General features: G+C 45.1%; 1 protein-coding gene across 1 annotated transcript in view; it reads right to left on the reverse strand.

Annotated features, from left to right (window-relative positions):
* The window catches only part of UROD (uroporphyrinogen decarboxylase), a 517137-nt gene that overhangs the window by 61266 nt on the left and 436175 nt on the right, over nucleotides 1-19696 (reverse strand). Inside the window, exon 9 of the mRNA XM_044086832.1 lies at nucleotides 16480-16546. Within this exon, the coding sequence (XP_043942767.1) occupies nucleotides 16480-16546 (67 nt within the window). The remainder of the gene's footprint in view (nucleotides 1-16479; nucleotides 16547-19696) is intronic.

Here is a 19696-nt window from a genome sequence, read left to right on the forward strand (position 1 = left end):
GCACATTTTTTTGTCAGGAAAGGCTGAAATATTTCATAGGAGGTCAAAGCTTTAAATTGTTGGTAATATTTAGTTGGGTTTTTAGTTATCACTGCAAAGTGGCTTGGTGCAACAGAAAACATATTTAAAGCATTTTCCTGTTTGAGAAAGGAGGATTATTTGTAAATGGGCAAATGTTTCATTTTAGCTGCTAAGTCAAGCTACGATTTTCATGGCTGTAAAGTTTGCAAGAGAAGAAAAACTAGCTTGTATTTGCTGCAAGCAGAAGGTTTTTCTCATCACCCACTTCCTGCAGTGTAATTAGGTTTTGAACACATCAGATAACACTATGCACTTAAAGGAAAGAGGGGGAAGTTTTATGGCATTCCACTTACACTTCTTGGGAGGAATGCTTTAAAGCCTTAGTAAAACCTTTGTAATTTTGGGGCACTGTAAAGGCCCTTGAGTTGCAAAACTTCCTTATAGTCACTTTGTTAGCTCACATATTTTTGTAAATTGATAGATGTGCAAATGCAGTCTTACCTTTAGATATCCACATCAGTTGGATGGAAAGAATTCAGCAATACAAACAAAAAAGCTCAGTCCTGTAGAAAGAGGTAAATGATAATTTTGAGTACCCCAGAATTACCAGTGGCACATGTACATTTGCTGGGGGAGGACACTTAGGTTTATGTGGCTAAATCCAAAACGGATCAAGATGGCAAAGGTCAGTGGGTAAGAGTGGTTACCCCAAAGAGTTTGGTATGGGGCTTGACTAAAGTGCTACTAGGGTACCGCAACTATAGGGGTAGGTCAGATGGTCCATTCTTTTGTCATTAGCAAAGTGAACCTCTGACACAGTAATCAGGTGAGAGCAGTTTTAAAGGAAGCAATCAAGTTGAGTGGCCTAGACTGAGATAAATATACATTATAGTCCTTTCGAAAAGGTGCAGTCTCACTTGCACATGCAATGGGAGCTTTACAGACTAACATTATGAAGATGGGCAGGTGGAAGTCCAGTGCTTATAAAGGCTATGTAAGGTGTAAATGGCTATAACTCTTGTCCTTTATATTTCAGCTTCCACATCTTTGGATCAGAAATACATCTGGATAGTGGGTCATTCTTTAATTTGGAGACTCCATCGCTTTGTCCAGGGCAGGCGGGGCTTCTCCTTCCAAGGAGGAAAACAAGCTTCTTGCAAAGCAATTTGGTTTGGTGCATCAGGAATGCGGTGGTACCATCTTAGGGCAGTACTACAGCAATCTGCAAGAAGCAATAAATCTCCTACTGCCATTTTATTGCACCTAGGGGGTAATGATATTTGTCAACATCCAATAAAAGATCTAATTGGTTTGATGGTACAAGAGGTATATTGCATGCATGAATGCTGGCCACAAGCTATTATCTGCTGGTCAGAAGTGGTACAGAGAAGGAAATGGAGGGGGGGGGGTTAGGTCCATTAAAGCTGTGGAGAGAATGAGAAGGAGAATTACTAATTCTATGGATAAGGTGTTAAGGGACATTAACGGGTTGTACATTCCTCACCCTGGCATTCAGGTCTGGTGGCCAGACAGGTATGATGAGGATGGGGTTCATCTACCTGAAGAAGGTTTGGGGATTTTTTTTATAAGGAATTGCAAGCTGGTTTAACTTTGAAGGCCATTCACTTAGGATAGGTTGAGATGTGCTGGCGGAAGGGAGGAATATTCCTCCCTTCTGTGGCAGAAGACAGGAAAGGTAAGGGAGGCCAAGCTAAGTGGGGGGGGGGGTCACAGGACTCTTCAGCTGGACCTTCCACAGGCCAGACAGCCCCAAGGGATTGTTGCCAGGGGACTTACCAGCCCGGCAATGGCTCCTTGGCAGATTGTAAGACGGCCCATTGGAATTGTGATGAATTGTGAAATGAAAAAGCTGTTATGATGTGGGTATGTTGAATCAGAAGGGCCGGATATCGATGTGCTGTCTGTTGTCCTGTAGGTTTACGGGAATGCTATGAAAGAAATAAAATGGCCTCCCTGACATTCCTGCCTTGTGCACATCTCATAATAATTGGCTTCTATTTGAGTAAATGGCAATAAATACGTGGCTGTGGCCATTTAATCCATCTGTGGTCTCTGCATTTTTATTGAATATGCAGCTTGTGGCAACCCTGATTTGTAAAGCATGCAACTTCGATACATTTATTGTCAATGGTGCCAGAAAATGAATGTTCTGGGCCGTTTTTTGGATATGGCTCAAAGGTTGCTATGGATCATTAAATGAACTATGAACACTATTTGATATGGAGCATTAAATGAACTGAACACTGTGTTAAATGTTTTCTAAAAAGATCATCCTGTTGGCATCAATGGCAAGGTAAGATATTGGTTCACTAAACTTTATTAAAAGCAGGTAGAGCTGTACCAATCTCAGAAAAAGGTGGGCAAATGAATGGATTGGTTGAGAGCCGCACTGGACACCACTTTAGGCATGAAGGATGGGTTAAGTCCTGAGGGAGACCCTGTCAGCATGGAAAATGATGAAGGGCTCTACAGCCATGAGTGCTTGTAGCTTTGATACTCTTCTATTTGAAGTGATGGCCAGAACCAAGGCTGTTTTCCAAGAGAGGAATTTTAACTCTGCTAAAGCTGCAGGTTCAAAGGGGGGGGGGGTGAGCTTTTCTAACACAAAGTTAAGGACCCAAGCTGGGGTAGGAGCTCTTCTGGTTGGGCTTAAGTTGTTAGCCCCTCTTAAGAACTGTTTGATGAGAGGGTATGAGAAGAGAGGTGGCTCTGTGCTGTAATGAGCAGAGATGGCAGAGGCATGAATTTTAATAGAAGAGAAGGATAGACCCTTGTGTAGTAGGTCTGCTAGGTAATCCAGGATGAGGGGGTATGGAGGGCTGTGCCGTTCTGGCTCCCTTAGCCTGGATCCAGGTGCAAAACCGTTTCCACTTGTCAGCATTGGATTTTTTAGTGCTGGGGTGTCTGGCCTCACGTACAACATCTAGGACTTGTTTGCTTAGGCTGGCAGCTTGAGGAGAGGTCAAGGAATAAGCCAAGCTGCCAGTTTGACGGTCTGCAACTGGGGATGCATGAATTCTCCATTCCTCTGGGTCAGGAGTGTTGGGATCTGAGGTAGGTGCCATGGTGGCAGGGGTGTTAGGGTGCGCAGCAGTGGGTACCAGTGCTGGTGTGGCCAGTCTGGGGCAATAGGATTGCCCTCGGTTTTTCCTCCCTTATTTTGAGCAGTACCCTTGAAATGAGTGGTAGAGGGGGAAAATGCATAGACATGGAGGTTCACCCACTGGAAGGATAGAGCATCCACTTTCCAGGCCTTGCTGTGAGGTTCCCTGGTGCAGAATTTGCTGATCTGATAACTGGAGTGGGAGCCAAAGAGGTCCACCTTTGGGTGCCCCATTTCTGGGTTACAAGGGTGAAGGCTCTGTGGTCTAGCTGCCACTCGTGTGGGTCTAGCAGGTTTCTGCTCAAGATGTCTGCCAAAGAGTTTAGGGAGCCTTGCAGGAATTGTGCTAGCAGGTGTAGTTGCATGGCTGAGGCCGTGTGCCAAAGGGTCATGGCGAGCCTGCAGAGAGGATAAGAGCGAGTCCCTCCCTGCTTGTTGATATAACACATCATTGTGGTATTGTCTGTTTTGATCAGTAGAGGCCCCGGAGAGAATAGGGGTCTGAAAACTGTCAGGGCATGCTAAACAGCTTGCATCTCTTTTTGGTTGATGTGCAGATGTATTTGATTTGGGCTCCAATGGCTCTGAATGCACCTGCTTTCCAGATGTGCACCCCAGGCATAGTCTAATGCGTCTGTGGTGGGGGTCTGGGCGGTGCAGGGTTGTGAGAAGGGAAGTCCCTTGTTGTGGCTGCATGCTGCTGCCCACCAACGAAAATCTTTCCTTAGACAAGGTATCATTGGTATGAGAGTTTCCAGGTCTTGAGAGTGCTGACACCAAAGGCTTTTTAGGTACCATTGTAGTTTCCTCTCATGCAGTCTGGCATATGGAAAAAGTAGAATGCAGGAGGCCATGAACTCTAGAGCTTGCAGGATTTTCCTTGCAGATAACTGGGTTCTGGTGGCTAGTTAAGAGAAGTAGCCTGTCAGGTAAGCTTGTTTTTCTGGAGTAAGGAATGCCATCTCGGATGCTGTGTCCAGGCTTGCTCCCAGGAATACAATTTTTTGTGTGGGGACTAGTTCTGATTTCTTTTCGTCGATGGTATATCCCAAGGAGGTCTGTAGATCCTTTACAAAAGTCAGGTGCTGTAGCAGCTTTTCCTGACTGTCTGCCTGAATCAGGCAGTCATCTAAGTATGGGTAAATTTCAATATTTCTTTGTCTGCAAAAAGCAATGGCAGGAGCCATTTTATGAAAACTCTGGGAGCAGTGGATAAGCCAAACGGAAGCTCAGAGAACTGAAAGTGCATAGATCCTGCCCTGAAATGTAGGTATTTCCTGCATGATTCCCTGATTGGGATGTGTAGGTAGGCCTCTTTTAGGTCTAGGGTGGCTAACCAAGCATCGTTGGAAAGCATTGGTAAAGCTGCTAGAGGGTGAGCATTTTGAATTTTGATATCGCCAGAAAGGTGTTTAGAATGGACAGATTGAGGATGGCGTGCCATGTGCCCTCTTTTCTGGGTACCAGGAAGAGTGTGGAGTTGAAACCTTGGTCTACCTGTTCTGCAGGAACATGCTGTATTGCCCTCATGGAGAGCAGGGAAAGGACTTGCTTTTTGGCCTCTGCCCACTGGTTTGCAGGAAGATCTGGGAACCCTTTTGGGGTTGGTGGAGTAGGGAAATAAAATTTGTATCCCTGGGGCACTATGTTGAGGACCCATCGGTCGTTGGTAATGGTGGTGAGTACTTACCATAAGTGGGTGGGTTTTGCACTCCCTGTTTTTGAAGAGGAAGAACTGCATTGCTTAGATCTCTGCATTCCCTGGGGCTGTTGTCTGGGGAGTCTGCTTCCCCAGGGTCTGAGCTGAGCTGGCCTGGAGGGGGCAGGAAAGGACCAGTGCTTGGAGGGGCAATGCCTAGTGAACCTCAGTGGCTGGACCTGTAAGAAGTCTGTCTGCACAGATTTAGCTTTTTCTTCCATCTTTAAGACCTCTTCTGCTTTGGTGCCAAATAAGTTCTTTGTTCAAGGGGTGCGTCCAATAATTTGGATTTGACATGGTCTGGCAAGGTCTGTTCCTTAAGCCAAGCATGCCTTCTAAGGACAGAACCAGTGACTGCTGCCCTGCAAGATGCTTCTAGGGCGACAAAACCACATTGTAAGGTGTGCTTAGTTACTTGACTTGCAGAATGCATTAACTCTTGTAATTCTTTGTTTTCTGCACAAGCAGGAAAAGATGATTTTTTTTGTTTGAGGAGTTCCATGGTATGTTGCTGATATTTCAGCATGTGGAACTGACAATTTAATGCTCTAATAGCAAGAGTAGCACAGCTGTACACTTTTTTACCCCATCCGTCTAATGCTCAGGAATCCCTATCTGAGGGGGTGGGATTCTTAGCTGAAGTTGCTTGGATTCCTTTAGATCCTTGAGAAGGGACCTTGGGGTCAGCAGTAGTATTTTTGAAAATAAATTTGAGAGAGCCAGGGACTCCAATACCTATCAGGTTTCCTGGGAGCAGGAGGAAGGGTGTCAGGACTCAAACTGGATTCCATAAAAGCATCATCCACAACATCCAGGACAGGAGGAAGATCAAAGGTCTGTGCTGTGGTAGATGTAAGAATTCCCCGAGTTTCTTTTTTGATTGAGGGTAGTCCTGACATTCCCATTGGAAATGCTCCCTTAAAGTATGTAGAGTTTCCCCAAATGAAAAATCCTTGGGTGGAGAGGCAGAAGGAATGGATTCCTCTGCATCAGAATCCTCATAAGCAGAGAAGGGTTGCATATCTTCATATTGAGATGCATCAGAGTCTTCGGACTCCTGTTCAGATAAAACTACTGGGGACAAGTCTCTTTCTTTTGGAGGGGGTAGCCTGGCTTCCCCTAATAAGCACAATAAGGGCTTCTGCCATTTTAAGCATTTGAGACTGAGGCAAGGAAGCAGGTGCCTGAGCTTGGATCTTCGGTTTTTTGGGTGTGGTTTGTAGCCTGGGCCTTAGAAACGTGGTAGTTTTAGAAAGAACTGATGATGCAAAAGAAGTCATCAGTCTGTGTCGAGTATTGGTAGTGCGAAGTACTTCCTCAGAAGCCGGTGCCTGCTCAGTGGCTCTGGACCCATACAAGGTAGAAACATCCGGAGGATCCTTAAATCGAAGAAGAGTCACGCGACATACCGGACTCTTAAAGGGTCTCAGTAGCGGCCTGCGAAAACATAGAAGTGGGCATCAGGGGCTGCGAAAGCGCCTCACTGAGGACCAGAGAACTGACGACTAGCTTAATGGAAGCAGCGTCGGTAGTTTTGGACCTGTGTGGTCTGTCTCTGTCTTTATCCTTACTTTTTTTTGGAAGACTGGAAGTTGGATGGCTTACCGAAGCCATATCGGAATTCGACGACTGAGAGCAGAAATAACTAGCTACAATAAGGGCCTGACGACATATAGTTCTGGCGTTGAACAAAGCACAAAAGTGACAGCAGGGGACATCGTGGTCTGAGCCTAAACAGGTGATACAGTAAGAATGAAGACTCAGTGTGGATTTTTCTTTCCACAGGCGAGACAATTAACTTTTTCTGACATCAGTTAGAGCAAGAAAAAAGGATCCCCAATGGGGTACTTAGCTTTAGAAGACTTCAACTTCAAATCAGAAACAAAAACTAAACTCTGGTAGCGGCCGACTGGCACTCATGCGAATTGCTTCTACTTCGGGCTCCTCAACAAGAAAGACTGATGTAATGGCGTCAGCTGCCTGATTTTATACCACTAATGACCTGACGTCAGTCCTGGAGCGACAGCAACCGACGCAGAAATATAACCACTCTGATATTCAGGCCAACTGAGGGCTTCCCCTGGCAGGATAACCCAAATGTGATGACTGCAACAGTGAAACATGAACACCTGAAAGTGGTGAGATCCTGCCCTGAAGCGGAGATATTTTCTGCAGGACTCCCTGATAGGAATGTGGAGGTAGGCCTCTTTTAGGTCCAGGGTAGCTAGCCAGGATCCTTGGAGAACATGGGTAGCAGCTGCTGGAGGGTGAGCATTTTGAATTTTGAGATCCCCAGAAAGGCGTTTAGAATTAATAGATCGAGGATGGGGTGCCAGGTGCCCTCTTTTCTGGGCACCAGAAAAAGTCTGGAGTAGAAGCCTTGACCTATCTGCTCTGCAGGAACATGCTCAGCTGCCCCCAAGGAGAGAAGGGAATGGATTTGCATTTGAGCCTCTGCCCACCGATTTGATGGTAGATCTGCAAACCCTTTTGGGTTTGGAAGGGTGTGGAAGGAGAATTTGTACCCCTGAGACAAAATGTTCAGAACCCATTGATCCTTGAGTGAAAGGAGTTTTTTCCTCCTAGGGGTATGTGAAGGTGGGCAGAGGCGAGGTTGGGAAGGGGAGTCAATGTGAGTTCTTACCATAAGGGGGTGGCTTAGAACTCCCTGATTTTGAAGTGGAGGTAGTCCACTGCTTAGATCTCTGCAACCCCCTGGGGCTGCTGTCTGGGGGGGGGGGTTGTTTTCACAGGGCATAGGCTGGCCCTGTCTACTTGGAGCAGGAAAGGACCAGTGCTTGGAGGGAAAATGTCTGCTGAACCTAGGGGGCTGGACCTGTAATAAATCTTTAACAGCCTGCATAGATTTTGCTTTTTCTTCCATCTTTTTTAAGACCTCTTCTGCTTTAGAGCCAAACAAGTTATCTTTGTCCAAGGGTGCATCCAACAATTTTGATTTGACATTGTCTAGCAGGGGTTGTTTCTTAAGCCATGCATGTCTTCTAATGACTGATCTGGTGACTGCTGCCCTGCAAGAAGCTTCTAGGGCGTCAAAACCACAGTGCAAAGTGTGTTTAGTTACTTGACCAGCAGAATGCATTAAGTCCTGTAAATCTTTAGATTCTGCCCATGCAGGAAAGGAGGAATTTTTTTGTTTAAGGAGTTCCAAGGTATGTTGCTGATACTTAAGCATATGGAACTGACAATTTAGTGCCCTGACAGCAAGAGTAGCTGAGGTGTAAACCTTTTTACCCCATCTGTCCAGTGCTCGGGAATCCCTGTCTGAGGGGGTGGGATTCTTAGCTGAGGTTGCTTTAATCCCTTTAGGCCCTTGAGTAATGACCTCACTGTCGGCTGTAGAATTTTTTAAAAAGATATTTGTGCGAGTCAGGGACTCTGTAGTACTGGTCTGGTTTTGTGGGAGCAGGACAGTGGGCGTCTGGAGTCAAGCCGGATTCAAGGAAGACATCATCCACCACATCTAGGACTGGGAGAATGGCTAAAGGCCTGTGTTGTGGAAGGTCCAGGAACTCTGAGTCTCTTCTTAGACTGTGGATGGTCTTAATTCTCCCATTGGAGATGCTCCCATAAGGTATGCAGGGTTTCCCCAAAGGAAAAATCCTCTAGGGGAGAGGCTGAAGGAATGGATTCCTCTGCATCAGAATCCTCATAAGTGAAGAGTGGCTGCATGTCTTCATAATCAGATGCATTGGATTCATCTGACTCTTGTTCAGACAAAACATCTGGAGACGGATCTCATTTCCTTTACGAGGGAGTGGACTGGCACCCTAATCAGCATGATAAGGTCTTCTGCCATTTTAAGCATTTGAGACTAAGGCAAGGGAGCAGGCGCCCGAGAATGGGTTGTTGGTTTCTTGGGTGTGGATCGACCTCTGGGCCTAAGGAAAGTAATAAAGATGTCCGGAGCAGGGTATGGGTATGCATACATCATCATGGGTTGTTCCTACCCTGCCTCAGGCAGCCTTGTCGGGGGCCCCAGTTCCAAAGTCTGGGTCTGGCCTCGCTGATGTCGTGACTTTTTTCCTGACGTCAGGTGCCTGGGTAGCAATAAAGCACTCCGGCGCCATCTTCCTCAGTTTTTCTTGCCCCAGATGCCAGGTGCCCCTGAGAAGGCTAAATTTGAATAAATGCAATAAAAAAAGATTCAAAATATATAATAATATATATATAATATATACACAATAATACCATATAGATTTCCCCAGCTAGCTGCTAAAAGAAGAGGGAGGAATATACCACAGAGGGGAGGGAGGAGTTGTAGTTTTGCAGATGCATGATACCATCGACTGAAGGATGGTGTAGTTAAAAACCTGCACTGGATCTGGAGTATAAAGGTAAATCTGCTCTGGATAATGAGTAATGCACGTAGCTCCATGTAGCAGCTTCTAAAATGTTCTGTTTCTAACCCTCTAGGAAGGCTGTGGTGGTGGCTGTGGCTCTCGCGTGTGGATCTAGGGTTATTAGCTGGCTGTGTCTTTCCATGAAAGGAGTAAAAAAACTAATAAAATCGAATGCAATTTCAAAAATTGTCTGTTTGGAAATGTTTTTTTTGTACCCCAGCAGCAGCAGCATATAACAAAAACTGGTCAGTTTTTTCTGTAACTTTTAGTTCTGTCCAAGTAGTAGCGTAGTTGTTGTGTGTGTGTGTCAGGGTGCAGGAAGTTCTCCCCCTTATTTTGGAGGCTGTCCTCAAACTGATGAAAGATAAAATATGGCTATGCTGCCATAAAGGCTTTGTAAACTCTAGATACTCTTTCTTGCTGAGGTTATGGCCAGAAGGAAGGCAGTTTTCCAAGACAAAACTGTACATCTGCCGATGCTGCTGGTTCAAAGGGAAGTAGGTTTAGGTGGTTTCCTTTGGAAGATTAATGTTGGAAGATAGTAGTGGTTGATTCTTCTTAGAGGGTGAGAGATTTTGATTCCCAAGGATTTTTGTAGTAGGCTTGAGAAGACAGCGAGGGAGATATCTTTGATGGCTGAGTCGCTGAGGCATGTATCTTGGCCACTGTGACAAGACTGCCATATATAATATTCTCCGCCAAATATTCCAGTATATATGCTATCTTATGTTCTTGGTATGTTCCAGGTCCATTTTGCCGTATATGGTGTGTGGCCTTTCTTCCTTTTGGAATAATAATAATCCTTCATGAAGCTATCCTTATATCTATAGGAGGTCATCCTCTGGGATAGGTTATCCTGAAGCTGCAGGTGGTTTTCAGGTTGGAGCAGTCTATCCTGAAATTGTTGGAGTGTGTGTAGAGTGGGAAAATTGGGGGAAGCCCAGTAGAGTCTGAGATCTGAAGGCCATGGTTTTGTAGAGACAAACTCTTGGCCAGTTTGGGGCACAGTGTTGTCTTGGCCAGTTTGGGGCTATCAGGATTACTCTGGGCTGCCAGTGCATTGGTGGTTCAGTAGAGGAGCATAATCAACTAGAGAGAGGGAGGAAAAAGAGAGAAGAGAGAAAGTTCCAGAAGAAGAGGTGTTCACCTTCCATGCTTGTGGGTGGAATGTCCTTGAGCAGTGATTCTTAAGATGATGAGATCCGCCTTCCCATGATTGTTGGGCCTGCCAGTGAAGATGTCTGGGTGTAGCATCCATGTCCGGTGGTGGCATCCATCTCTGTTTATCAAGCTGTCCAGTGTTGGTTTGTCTCCCTGGCACCTGTCTTTTCCCTGTAGAATTGGTACTGTGACTGTTGTATGTGGTCAATGCCAGTTTCACTTCAGTCTGGGTCAGGGTGCAAGAGGGGTGAGGGTGGTGCCTCCTTGCTGTTTATGCTAACTGTGTGGTGAGCTGTGTCCCGTGAGCACTGAGGAAAGCTGGAGGAGGAGTTTGAAGGCCCCTCCATGCGTGCCAGCCACTGCCAGCAATTTTTGGTTATGTGCATGTATGTGCTCTCTTAGTGACCATAGCCCTGTACACATCTGTCCCTCCATATGCGCTCCCCAACCTTGGTCTGAAAGGCGTGCGTGGTGATGGTTTGATTGGCTCTTGGCTTGCTGCTGGGCAGCACCACTCGACCGCAGGCGCAGGCTTGAACACCAAATAGGAATTTTTGAAGGCAAGGAAAATGAGGGATCAGAGTTTTCTAAGCTGACTGTGTGCTTGAGTCCATATTTTTAGGTACCATTGTTATTTCCTCATATGAAGCCTTGCTTGTGGAATCAGAAGAATGCAAGTTTGTCTTGGTAGTTTCTCTTGCTTTTCTAGCCATGTTCTTTTTTTCTGGGTGTTTGTGTCTAGATCCGCAGAAATGTTGTTGGAGTGGCGCAGAAAAAGATTTCCAGTGGATGGAATCATCTGTTGACTGTATATCCCAAGGCCTATAACAGGTGGCCTGTAACCAGTGGATCCTTAGGTCTGTCAGCAGCAAGATCCGCTTGTAATCCGCTCCAGATAAGAGGCAGTCGTCCATCCTTGAAGAGTAGATTGTGAGAAAATTGAAGATGCCAGTGTGCAGTGGCCATGCCTGGGTGCAGTAGAAAAGCCAGCTGGCAATGCTGAGAATTACAATGCCTGGACCCTGCTGAGGCTCTGAGGTGTCTCTCTGCAGCTTTGTCTAATAGGGACATGCAGGTATGCCTCCTTGAGGTCTAGAGTCACCAGCCAAGACCCCTGCCCCAGTATGGGAAGGACATGCTGTAGAGTTGCTGAAGAAGGGGCCCCACTGTAGACAGGTACATGTTCAGGATGTGGCACAATAGAATAGAGAATAATTGATTTTTTTTTTGAGAACAAGGAATAATCTTGAGTCTTTTCCTGGCCCTGTCTGAAATCTTGACCTTTCTTTTTTTTTTTGTTCTGAAGGTATAATTTCATGCTTCAAAATTTCTGCCCCTCCCTCTTGGTGGCAGGTTCTTTCTGCCTTTTCTTGGCATTGAGTGGAAATGGAACCGTATACTTATTTCATGCTTTGTTGTGTCCATGTTCTGTATGTGTTGCTGTGCCAATTGGAGAGAATAAAGATTTCTAAAGAAAATTTTGTGCTTCTAATAATTCTGCCAAGTCAAGAGGAGTCATAAAGTCATTGCCTCCAAAATAAGCTAGCAGTTGTATCCTGGTGTAACAGTTGCCAGTTGGCTGGTTGCCTCTGGCCACTGACGGCCACGTAGGGAGCCTTGCCCCCCGCCCCACCCACGCCCCTTTCTGCCTCTGAGATATGTCCAGTCCGAACCCGACCAATTCTAGTAGCAGTAGGCCAATTGAATTCGGTGGTTGGACTTGCAGAAAGTCTTTAACTGTCGCACTCTTTTTTTGGTTCTTTTAATTTCTTCCTTTAAATCAAATTTCTTGGGAACCAAATAATTTTTGTTTTTCCATATTAGAGCATTCAAAATATTTTTGTTTAACTTTAGCAGGCATTGATTGTTCCTTCAGCCAGGCATGCGGCATGACCACTGCACCTGTCATAGCAGATCTACATGAAGCTTTCCAACATTTCATACCCACACTGCAAGAAACCACTGCAAGAAACCATTACTAACCTGCACCAGATCCTGAAGGGATTTGATTTATGATTTCAAGGAAGAAGACAGTTTCTTATGCAAGTCATCTAGTAAATACCTTTGATACTACTGTACTGTATCTTGATAGTTTAATGCCCCTCATGGAAAGAGTTGAAGAAGTGCAAACTGTACGCCCCCATCCCCAATGCTCTAATGACCTGACTACCTTTCTGAGGGTAGAGGATTTTAGCAGTGGCAGGCAGCTGCTTAGGGCCCTGGGAAATAGTAGTTGGAGGAGCAGCAGGTGCCTTGGCCAGTTGTGTGAATGAACTGTCCCCTACCCTTGTAGTACTATCAGGGCAGGAGCCGGAGGGAGGGAGAGAATCAGGACAGTACAAGCATCTGAATAGACATCATCAATTACATTCAAAACAGGAGGAGGGAAATCGTGAGGGGTCAATAAATCTCCCGGTGGTCAGAGAATTCCTGAACCCTGCCGGGAAAAATCTGAGAGACAGATGGGATCAGTTCGGAGACTAATCTTTCCTCTATGGAACTGAGGTTGAGAGCCCGGGTCCCAATGAGGTTGGGAGCCTCTAGAGCCTCCACTGTGATCCCTGGTGGAGCAGAATCTGAGAGCTATCAGAAGAGACTCATGGGAGAATCTAGGGGAGGGAGAAGAAACTTGATGAGAGAAGCAGCCTTAGCCCCAGAGCAAGCCTTAATCCCCATGGAAGAATGGGTCTGGGCCTCTCACGCAGGAGTAGAATTATCTACAGGCTAGGATCTGGAAGGATCCTGAAGGTCGGGCAGAGTAGGTGGAAGGCAAACCCTTTAGAAAGTTTTAGCTCCTAGGGCCAGGTAGGTAGGTTGGAGGCAGTCGTAGTAGGAAGAGCCAAAAACTTCGTTTCAGCCGGTGACCGAGGACACCCTCGTAGGCCTGACCCCAGGTTTCAGTCGTACCGAGCTTGGTAATGCGGTGTCGGTCCCGTCCTTGCTCTTCCTTGTCCTTCTAGCCGGAGTCAAATGTTTCCTCGGAGTCTCCGACTGGCAAACTCACTCAAAACAGAACTCCCGACCGAGACCGCCTGACCGACTGGCCGGGGCCTGTTCGCAGCAGGCGCTGAAGCCCGAGCTGTCGCGGTCTGGGGAGTTTTGACTAAGATTGTATAAGAGAAATCCGCCTGAGGAATTTGTTTCCCACAGGTTAAAATACCTGCTACTGTTATTAACCGACGCCTGTAAGTTCGCAAAGAGTCCCCAACGGGTACTGGCTTTACTCTCTTCGCGGTAGCTGAATCAGAGGAGCTGACAGGGAGAGTGGAAATCCTTATTCTGCTTTTGCACGGCACAGGTTAAACAGACCGGGGAAGATGGCGCACGGCTGATGCTTTAAGAAGCCAGAGACCTGACGAGCTTTTCTGTAACATCAGCAGCTGCTGCCAGACCTTGGACCGACCCGACCGGCGAACTGTTTCGCTTCGGCACAACCCGGCAAGAATGACTGGGGAACTCGGTTGTTTTCGAAAGAATGGTAGTCGTGAAAGATGATGTCGGTTTATGTTGGGATTCGGTGTTGCGAAGGACTTCCTTGGAAGCCTGTGCCTGCACAGCGGCTTCGGACCCATCCAAGCTAGAGACGACCATAGGATCCTTAGACAAAGAAGAGTTTTGCGGCATAACGGACTCCAAAGGGTCTCTGTAGTGGCCTGCAAATTAACTGAAGTGGGCATCAAGGGCTGCGAAAGCACCTCACTGAGTTCCGGAGAACTGACTACCAGCTTAACGGAATCGTCGGAAGGTTTGGTCCTGTGTGGTCTGTGTCTGTTTACATTTTTTCTGAAGATCTGCTGTCGTATGGCTTACCGAAGCCATATCGGACTTCAAGGACTGTAAATGGAAATATCTAGCTACAATAAGGGCCAGATGACAGATAATTCGGGTGTTAAAGCACAGATGCGACAACGAGGGACGTCGTGGTCTGGGTCTAGACAAATGACGCAGTAAGAGTGGAAGTCCCAGTGTGGTATTTGCTTTCCACAGAGGAGACCATTATTAACTTTTTCTGACATTGGTTAGTGCAAGAAAAAAGGACCCCCAATGGGGTAACTTAGCTTTCGAAGACTTCAACTTCAATCTGGAAACTAAACTCAGGTAGCGGCCAACCGGCACTCTTGCGAACTTGCTTCTGCTTCGGGCTACATGGCAAGAAAGACTAATGTAATGGCTGCGGATGCCTTCCTTTATACCACTGACGACCCAATGTCGGTCCTCAAGCGACAGCAACCGATGCAGAAATACTAAGTCTATGGTATTCGGGCCGGCCAAGGGCTACCTGGCAGGGATAACCCAAATGTGAGGACTGCAACAGTGAAACATGAACATCCAGTAGAACTATCACCTACATCTTAGTCCCCAGGAACGTCCTCATCATTCTGCTGAAATCAGCCTTGGAAAGACTCTTCCTGCAGGACCACACCGATTTCAAAGATGAAGCCATGGAAGAGGGCCTAGACATCCTCTGGAAGGACCTTTTCTGCAAAAATAAAAGGTGAACTGAGCCTGGGGCTAACTGGTTCCTGAGAGAACCTGGGAATGGAGGAGTAGGAAATCTAAGTCTGACACATTTTCCAGCAGAGGATGGATCTAATGACTTGGAAACCTTCTAAGCAGGACTAGATGGACCCGGTCAATCTGGATAACGCTTACCAGTGGAGTCCTTTTCTTTGTGTTTCTTCTTCTCCCATACCTTGTCTTTTTCTCTCTCTCTGTTCTTACCTGAGGTCTTCTTCAATGAAGTCTGAAAAGGGGGGTCTTCTCCCACTGTGGCAAGGAGAAGACCCTTAAGCACAAGTTTATTATGTCTGTCAGTCAAAGCTCTGGCCTGAAGGCAGCACACTTACAGCAGTCTTCATCCAGGTTCAAAGACCCTAGACAATAAGCACATTTACCATGGGCATCCTGGTTGGGGATTTTATACCCACAAGAAACACATTTTTTTAAGCCGGGGGGGGTTACCTGTCATCTTGTAGCTACAGGGAAAAAGCCTAAACCACCAGCAGTGACAGAAAAACAATAGATTAAACAATAAAACTACCATAATAAAAGTATACAGTCTAAAAACTACATAGGTATCAAATCCTGACAACTACCTGAAGTCAGGAGAAAAGGGGAACCACCACTAACTCTACAGAATATTCAGAAAGTTTTTTTTTTTTTTTTGGATAGGAGATGAAGGGAGAAACAGGAAGAGAAAGATACCAAAAGACACTATGAAACTGAATCCCAAAAAAGCCTTCCAAAGCCCTGAACCAAGAGATATGCATCCACAGCAACTGACAAATATCTGAAATAATTCAACGCTAGCAGGGGAATTGTGTGTAAGAGGGACAACCTGAGCTTTAGATAAAAGTTTGTGAGTGGCTGAAATTGGATTCAAAGATCCATATGTTGAGGACAGACAGAAGGGATATCAGATTTAACAGTTAAAGCCCAGGCTTTAACTGGCAGTTCACGTACACATCAATAAACGACTTGACAGCACTGGGAAAACGTACATTATGAAAAGGTGTACCACGTAATAAGCAGAACTAGTGATTGTCCTATTTTGTTATTTGGGAACTACAAAAATATACCATAACATGCCTTCCTTTATTCTGACACTGAAGATGGGCCTTACTTTAATAGATTATAAGAAATAAAGATTAAGAGGGCAAATGGTAGAAATGAACAGCAGCTTGGCAATGGATATGCCTCAATCAAAAACACAGGGAATACCACTGTGAGATGAAGCAGTTTTAAGTTCACATTTTCTGCGAGCACTGAGCATTATAAGGGGCAAAGAGAGTACACTGAATGAAGAGACATGAGCCCTCTCAGACGATCAATGTACTCTATAAAGGTTTCATACATCTACCTTTCACTCAAAGTGCTGGTATATCTGAATCAGGTTACATTTGACAAATTACATCTAATTTTCCCCAATTTTTTCTCCTCTGTGCATCTCATTAGACAGGGTGTCAATGGCTTAAATGCAAAAGATGCTACTACGAATCCTCCACACTGAGCAGTGACTTTTTATTACAAACCTGGGACAGTTAAACAAGCATCACATCACTGCTGAGCCTCCAGAACTTACTAAACAGTTCCATCCAAATTATTTAACATACCTTGGGTGCATACAATGCACAAGGATCCATGTTACCTTGAAGAGTAATGCTATTTCCTGCCTTTTCCCTAAAAAGGAAGATAAACAGTGCAGAAAAAATTAGAAGAAGATGGAAGAGAGTCATTTCACATTTTAAAACACAGTTATTAAATAACTGCTTAAGACATAAGCACACAAACATTAACAGAAAAGAAAACAAACCATATTAATATTTTTTCATTTGCATACACTATGCATTACATTTTTTACAACTCTATTTAGTTCAACATTATATATATTGATCGATTTCTGTCTTTACTTAAACCTCACTCCTCCTCCTGAACATTATTTTACATGTGTTATTCCAATGTGTCAATTCCCTTTTCAAAAGTTCAAATCTCCAGTTATTTTACCTCTTTTACAGTATTCAATATAGTTGGTTTAAATTTCCATTACTTAGTTACAGCCATTTAATCCCCCAATATTTCTAACAAAACTATTCTGTGGGGATTTTTAAAAAAATCTGCTAGCTCAGACTACCAAAAACATATTGCCAGTTGCATCTTTCTTCCCCATCTCACCTCAGACATTTATTTGAAGTCTGCTTGGGGTATAAAAATGAATACACAAACACTGTCAAATAAAAACTCAACCTTCTGGACTTTATTACATACTTAGAAGCCATTCATAAGTCATCTCATTGTTCCCTTGCAAATTGGTTTTTGAGTCTTCCAAATCCTTTCACACCTCCTCTGATTTATCATGCAATATTTTATATTCCCTACTAATTATCCCCCTTTTTCACAGCAGCTTCCATTCTAGATTCAATGGAAAAACTCTACTAGACTAAGACTTCCCATTTCTCTAAGCCTACATTCTGATATCACTACCTGGTAGGGAAGGCGCTCCCTAACCTGCAACCTAAACTTCTTCTTGGCTTCATCTTACTCTGTTACCTTTCCCTCTCAAGTTATTTGCTCCCAAAACAGACATTGCCAACATACTGGCAGACAGGTTCAGTGCAAAGTTCTCCCCTCCCTCCCCACCAAAAGGAGAAATATCTATCCCACCAGAGTCTAGCCTCCCAAACATCTCAGATGCCCAGGTGAGAGCTGCTCTCTCTAAAGCAAAAAACACAGCATCAATTGGACCGGACGGTGTCCCCGGATGTGTGCTACACGAACTCAATGAGGAACTAAACCCACACATAAGGCTGCTGTTTAATCTTAGCCTTACTACAGGATCAACTGTGGTCCCACTCCACAAAGGCGGTGCTTCTCACGGACCCTGGAAATTACGCCCCATAAGCGAGCCTTATCTGCAAAGCTATGGAGAGGATCATAATGGAACTCATAAATAAAGACATTGGGGACCTACAGACACTGGATCCTACCCAATTTGGCTTTGTCAAGGGCAGATCCTGCCTCTTGAACTTGGTCGACTTTCGGAAACAGTCACTAAGGCCATTGATGAGGGTAAGGCAGTTCACACAGCCTACCTTGACCTAGCAAAAGCGTTCGACACAATACCCCACTCGGGCATCATAAAAAGCTCACCAGCTTAGATGTAAACCCATATGTCACAAGATGGGTTGCAAACTGGCTCAAGGACAGAACACACAGGGTTAGAGTTGCTGGTGCCATGTCAGACTCCTAAGGTCGTGAAGTGCGGTGTCCCACACACTCTCAGTCCTGGGCCCCTCTTGTTGGCATTTATTTTTCTGAAGTGCAGGCAAACATAGGGGATTGTGGTTGACAACATTTGCAGATGACTGCAAACTGGGCACCATAATTTACACTCCATCAGACACAGACATTCTCCAGAAGGTCTCATAGAAATGGTTAACTGGTGCCAGAGCCATGGTCTTAAGCTAAATGACAAAAATGTATAGTCATACCCTTTGGGAAAAACAAGGTAACCCCTAATTACCACATAGGTGGTAATCCATTAAACGGAAGTTATCAGGGACCTGGGGACCCAAGTTGACAGTAACCTCTCTTTTGACACTCACATTGCCAAAGTGGTTAGGAAGACCTTCTACATTGCCCACCTGATCATGAAGGGATTCACATCCAGATCAGGAGAGGTCATTGTACCCTGTACTCTTCACTTATCAGACCAATGATTGAACCCGACACCTGTAGCAGTTGGAAAGACCCCAAAAGTTCCTCACCAAAAGGATAAAGGCTCAAACATATGTGACTGAAGAAACTCCAGCTCTATTCAGTGCTCAGAGGTGATCTGTGCCTGACATACAAGGCCATGTCCAACCCTGAATTAATGTACATGCTCCACCTCAAAACATCCAAATCCACCAGAGCCACGAGAGCAAGAGACTTAAACCTCAACACGGATATAAAATAGGCGTGCTGGAGGGACAGATTCATCACCCAGAGACTCCCTACACTATGGAACAGAATCCCAGTCCATGTGAGGCAGAGCCCCTCACTGACTCTGTTCAAGAGAAATCTTGACGAGTGGATGGGAGAATCATCTCTGTATCACTGCTGGACAGAGGCACAGCAAATTAGTATTTATATCCCTCTCATCCTAAGGGGTGGTGAAAGCCACACACACTCTGGCTAGGCTTATAAATGCCCTAGGGCAGATAGCCTAGTATGAACCTATGAACCTATGAATAACAGAGTAATTTTGCTACTTTACTCCAAATAAATTCCAGACCCTCTTGCCTATTTTCTATACCCCTACTTGCAGTCATCCCTACTGGCAAAATTTCTTTACAACCTTCCCATGTCGGATTAGTTCTTATAATACTTTCTGCAACTTTATGAATATAATATTCCGTGTGGTGGTTTTTCTACTCACGGATATACATTCAAAATTCCACTCTCTCTATTTCTTGAACCCCTCCCCTGCTTCATCATCCAATTCCACTTTGAATTATAACCTTCAACTTTTGTTATGAATATGAGCCTTAATAGAGTAGCTCTAAAATACATCTTCAAGTCAGATATTCCTAAATCACCTTGTTGTACTGGATGAATCAGCTTATCCCACTAAATTGCAATGTCACAACAGTCAAAAAAAAAATGCTGCACACACTGTACTAGAACCCAGGACAATCTGTACTCCAACCAACAATTATACCTGCTGCCACAGGCAATAACAATGATCGAATGTATTCCGGTTTCTATTTCTGGCGGTCTACTTTCTGGGTAGTCCACTAATCTAGTTGGCAAAATGCCTCGCTTCGCACAAACAAGAAAGGCACAGCCAAG

The sequence above is a fragment of the Protopterus annectens genome, chromosome 10.part0 (assembly GCF_019279795.1).
Source record: "Protopterus annectens isolate FY-2018-M chromosome 10.part0, PAN1.0, whole genome shotgun sequence".
Classification (NCBI taxonomy): Eukaryota; Metazoa; Chordata; order Ceratodontiformes; family Protopteridae; genus Protopterus; species Protopterus annectens.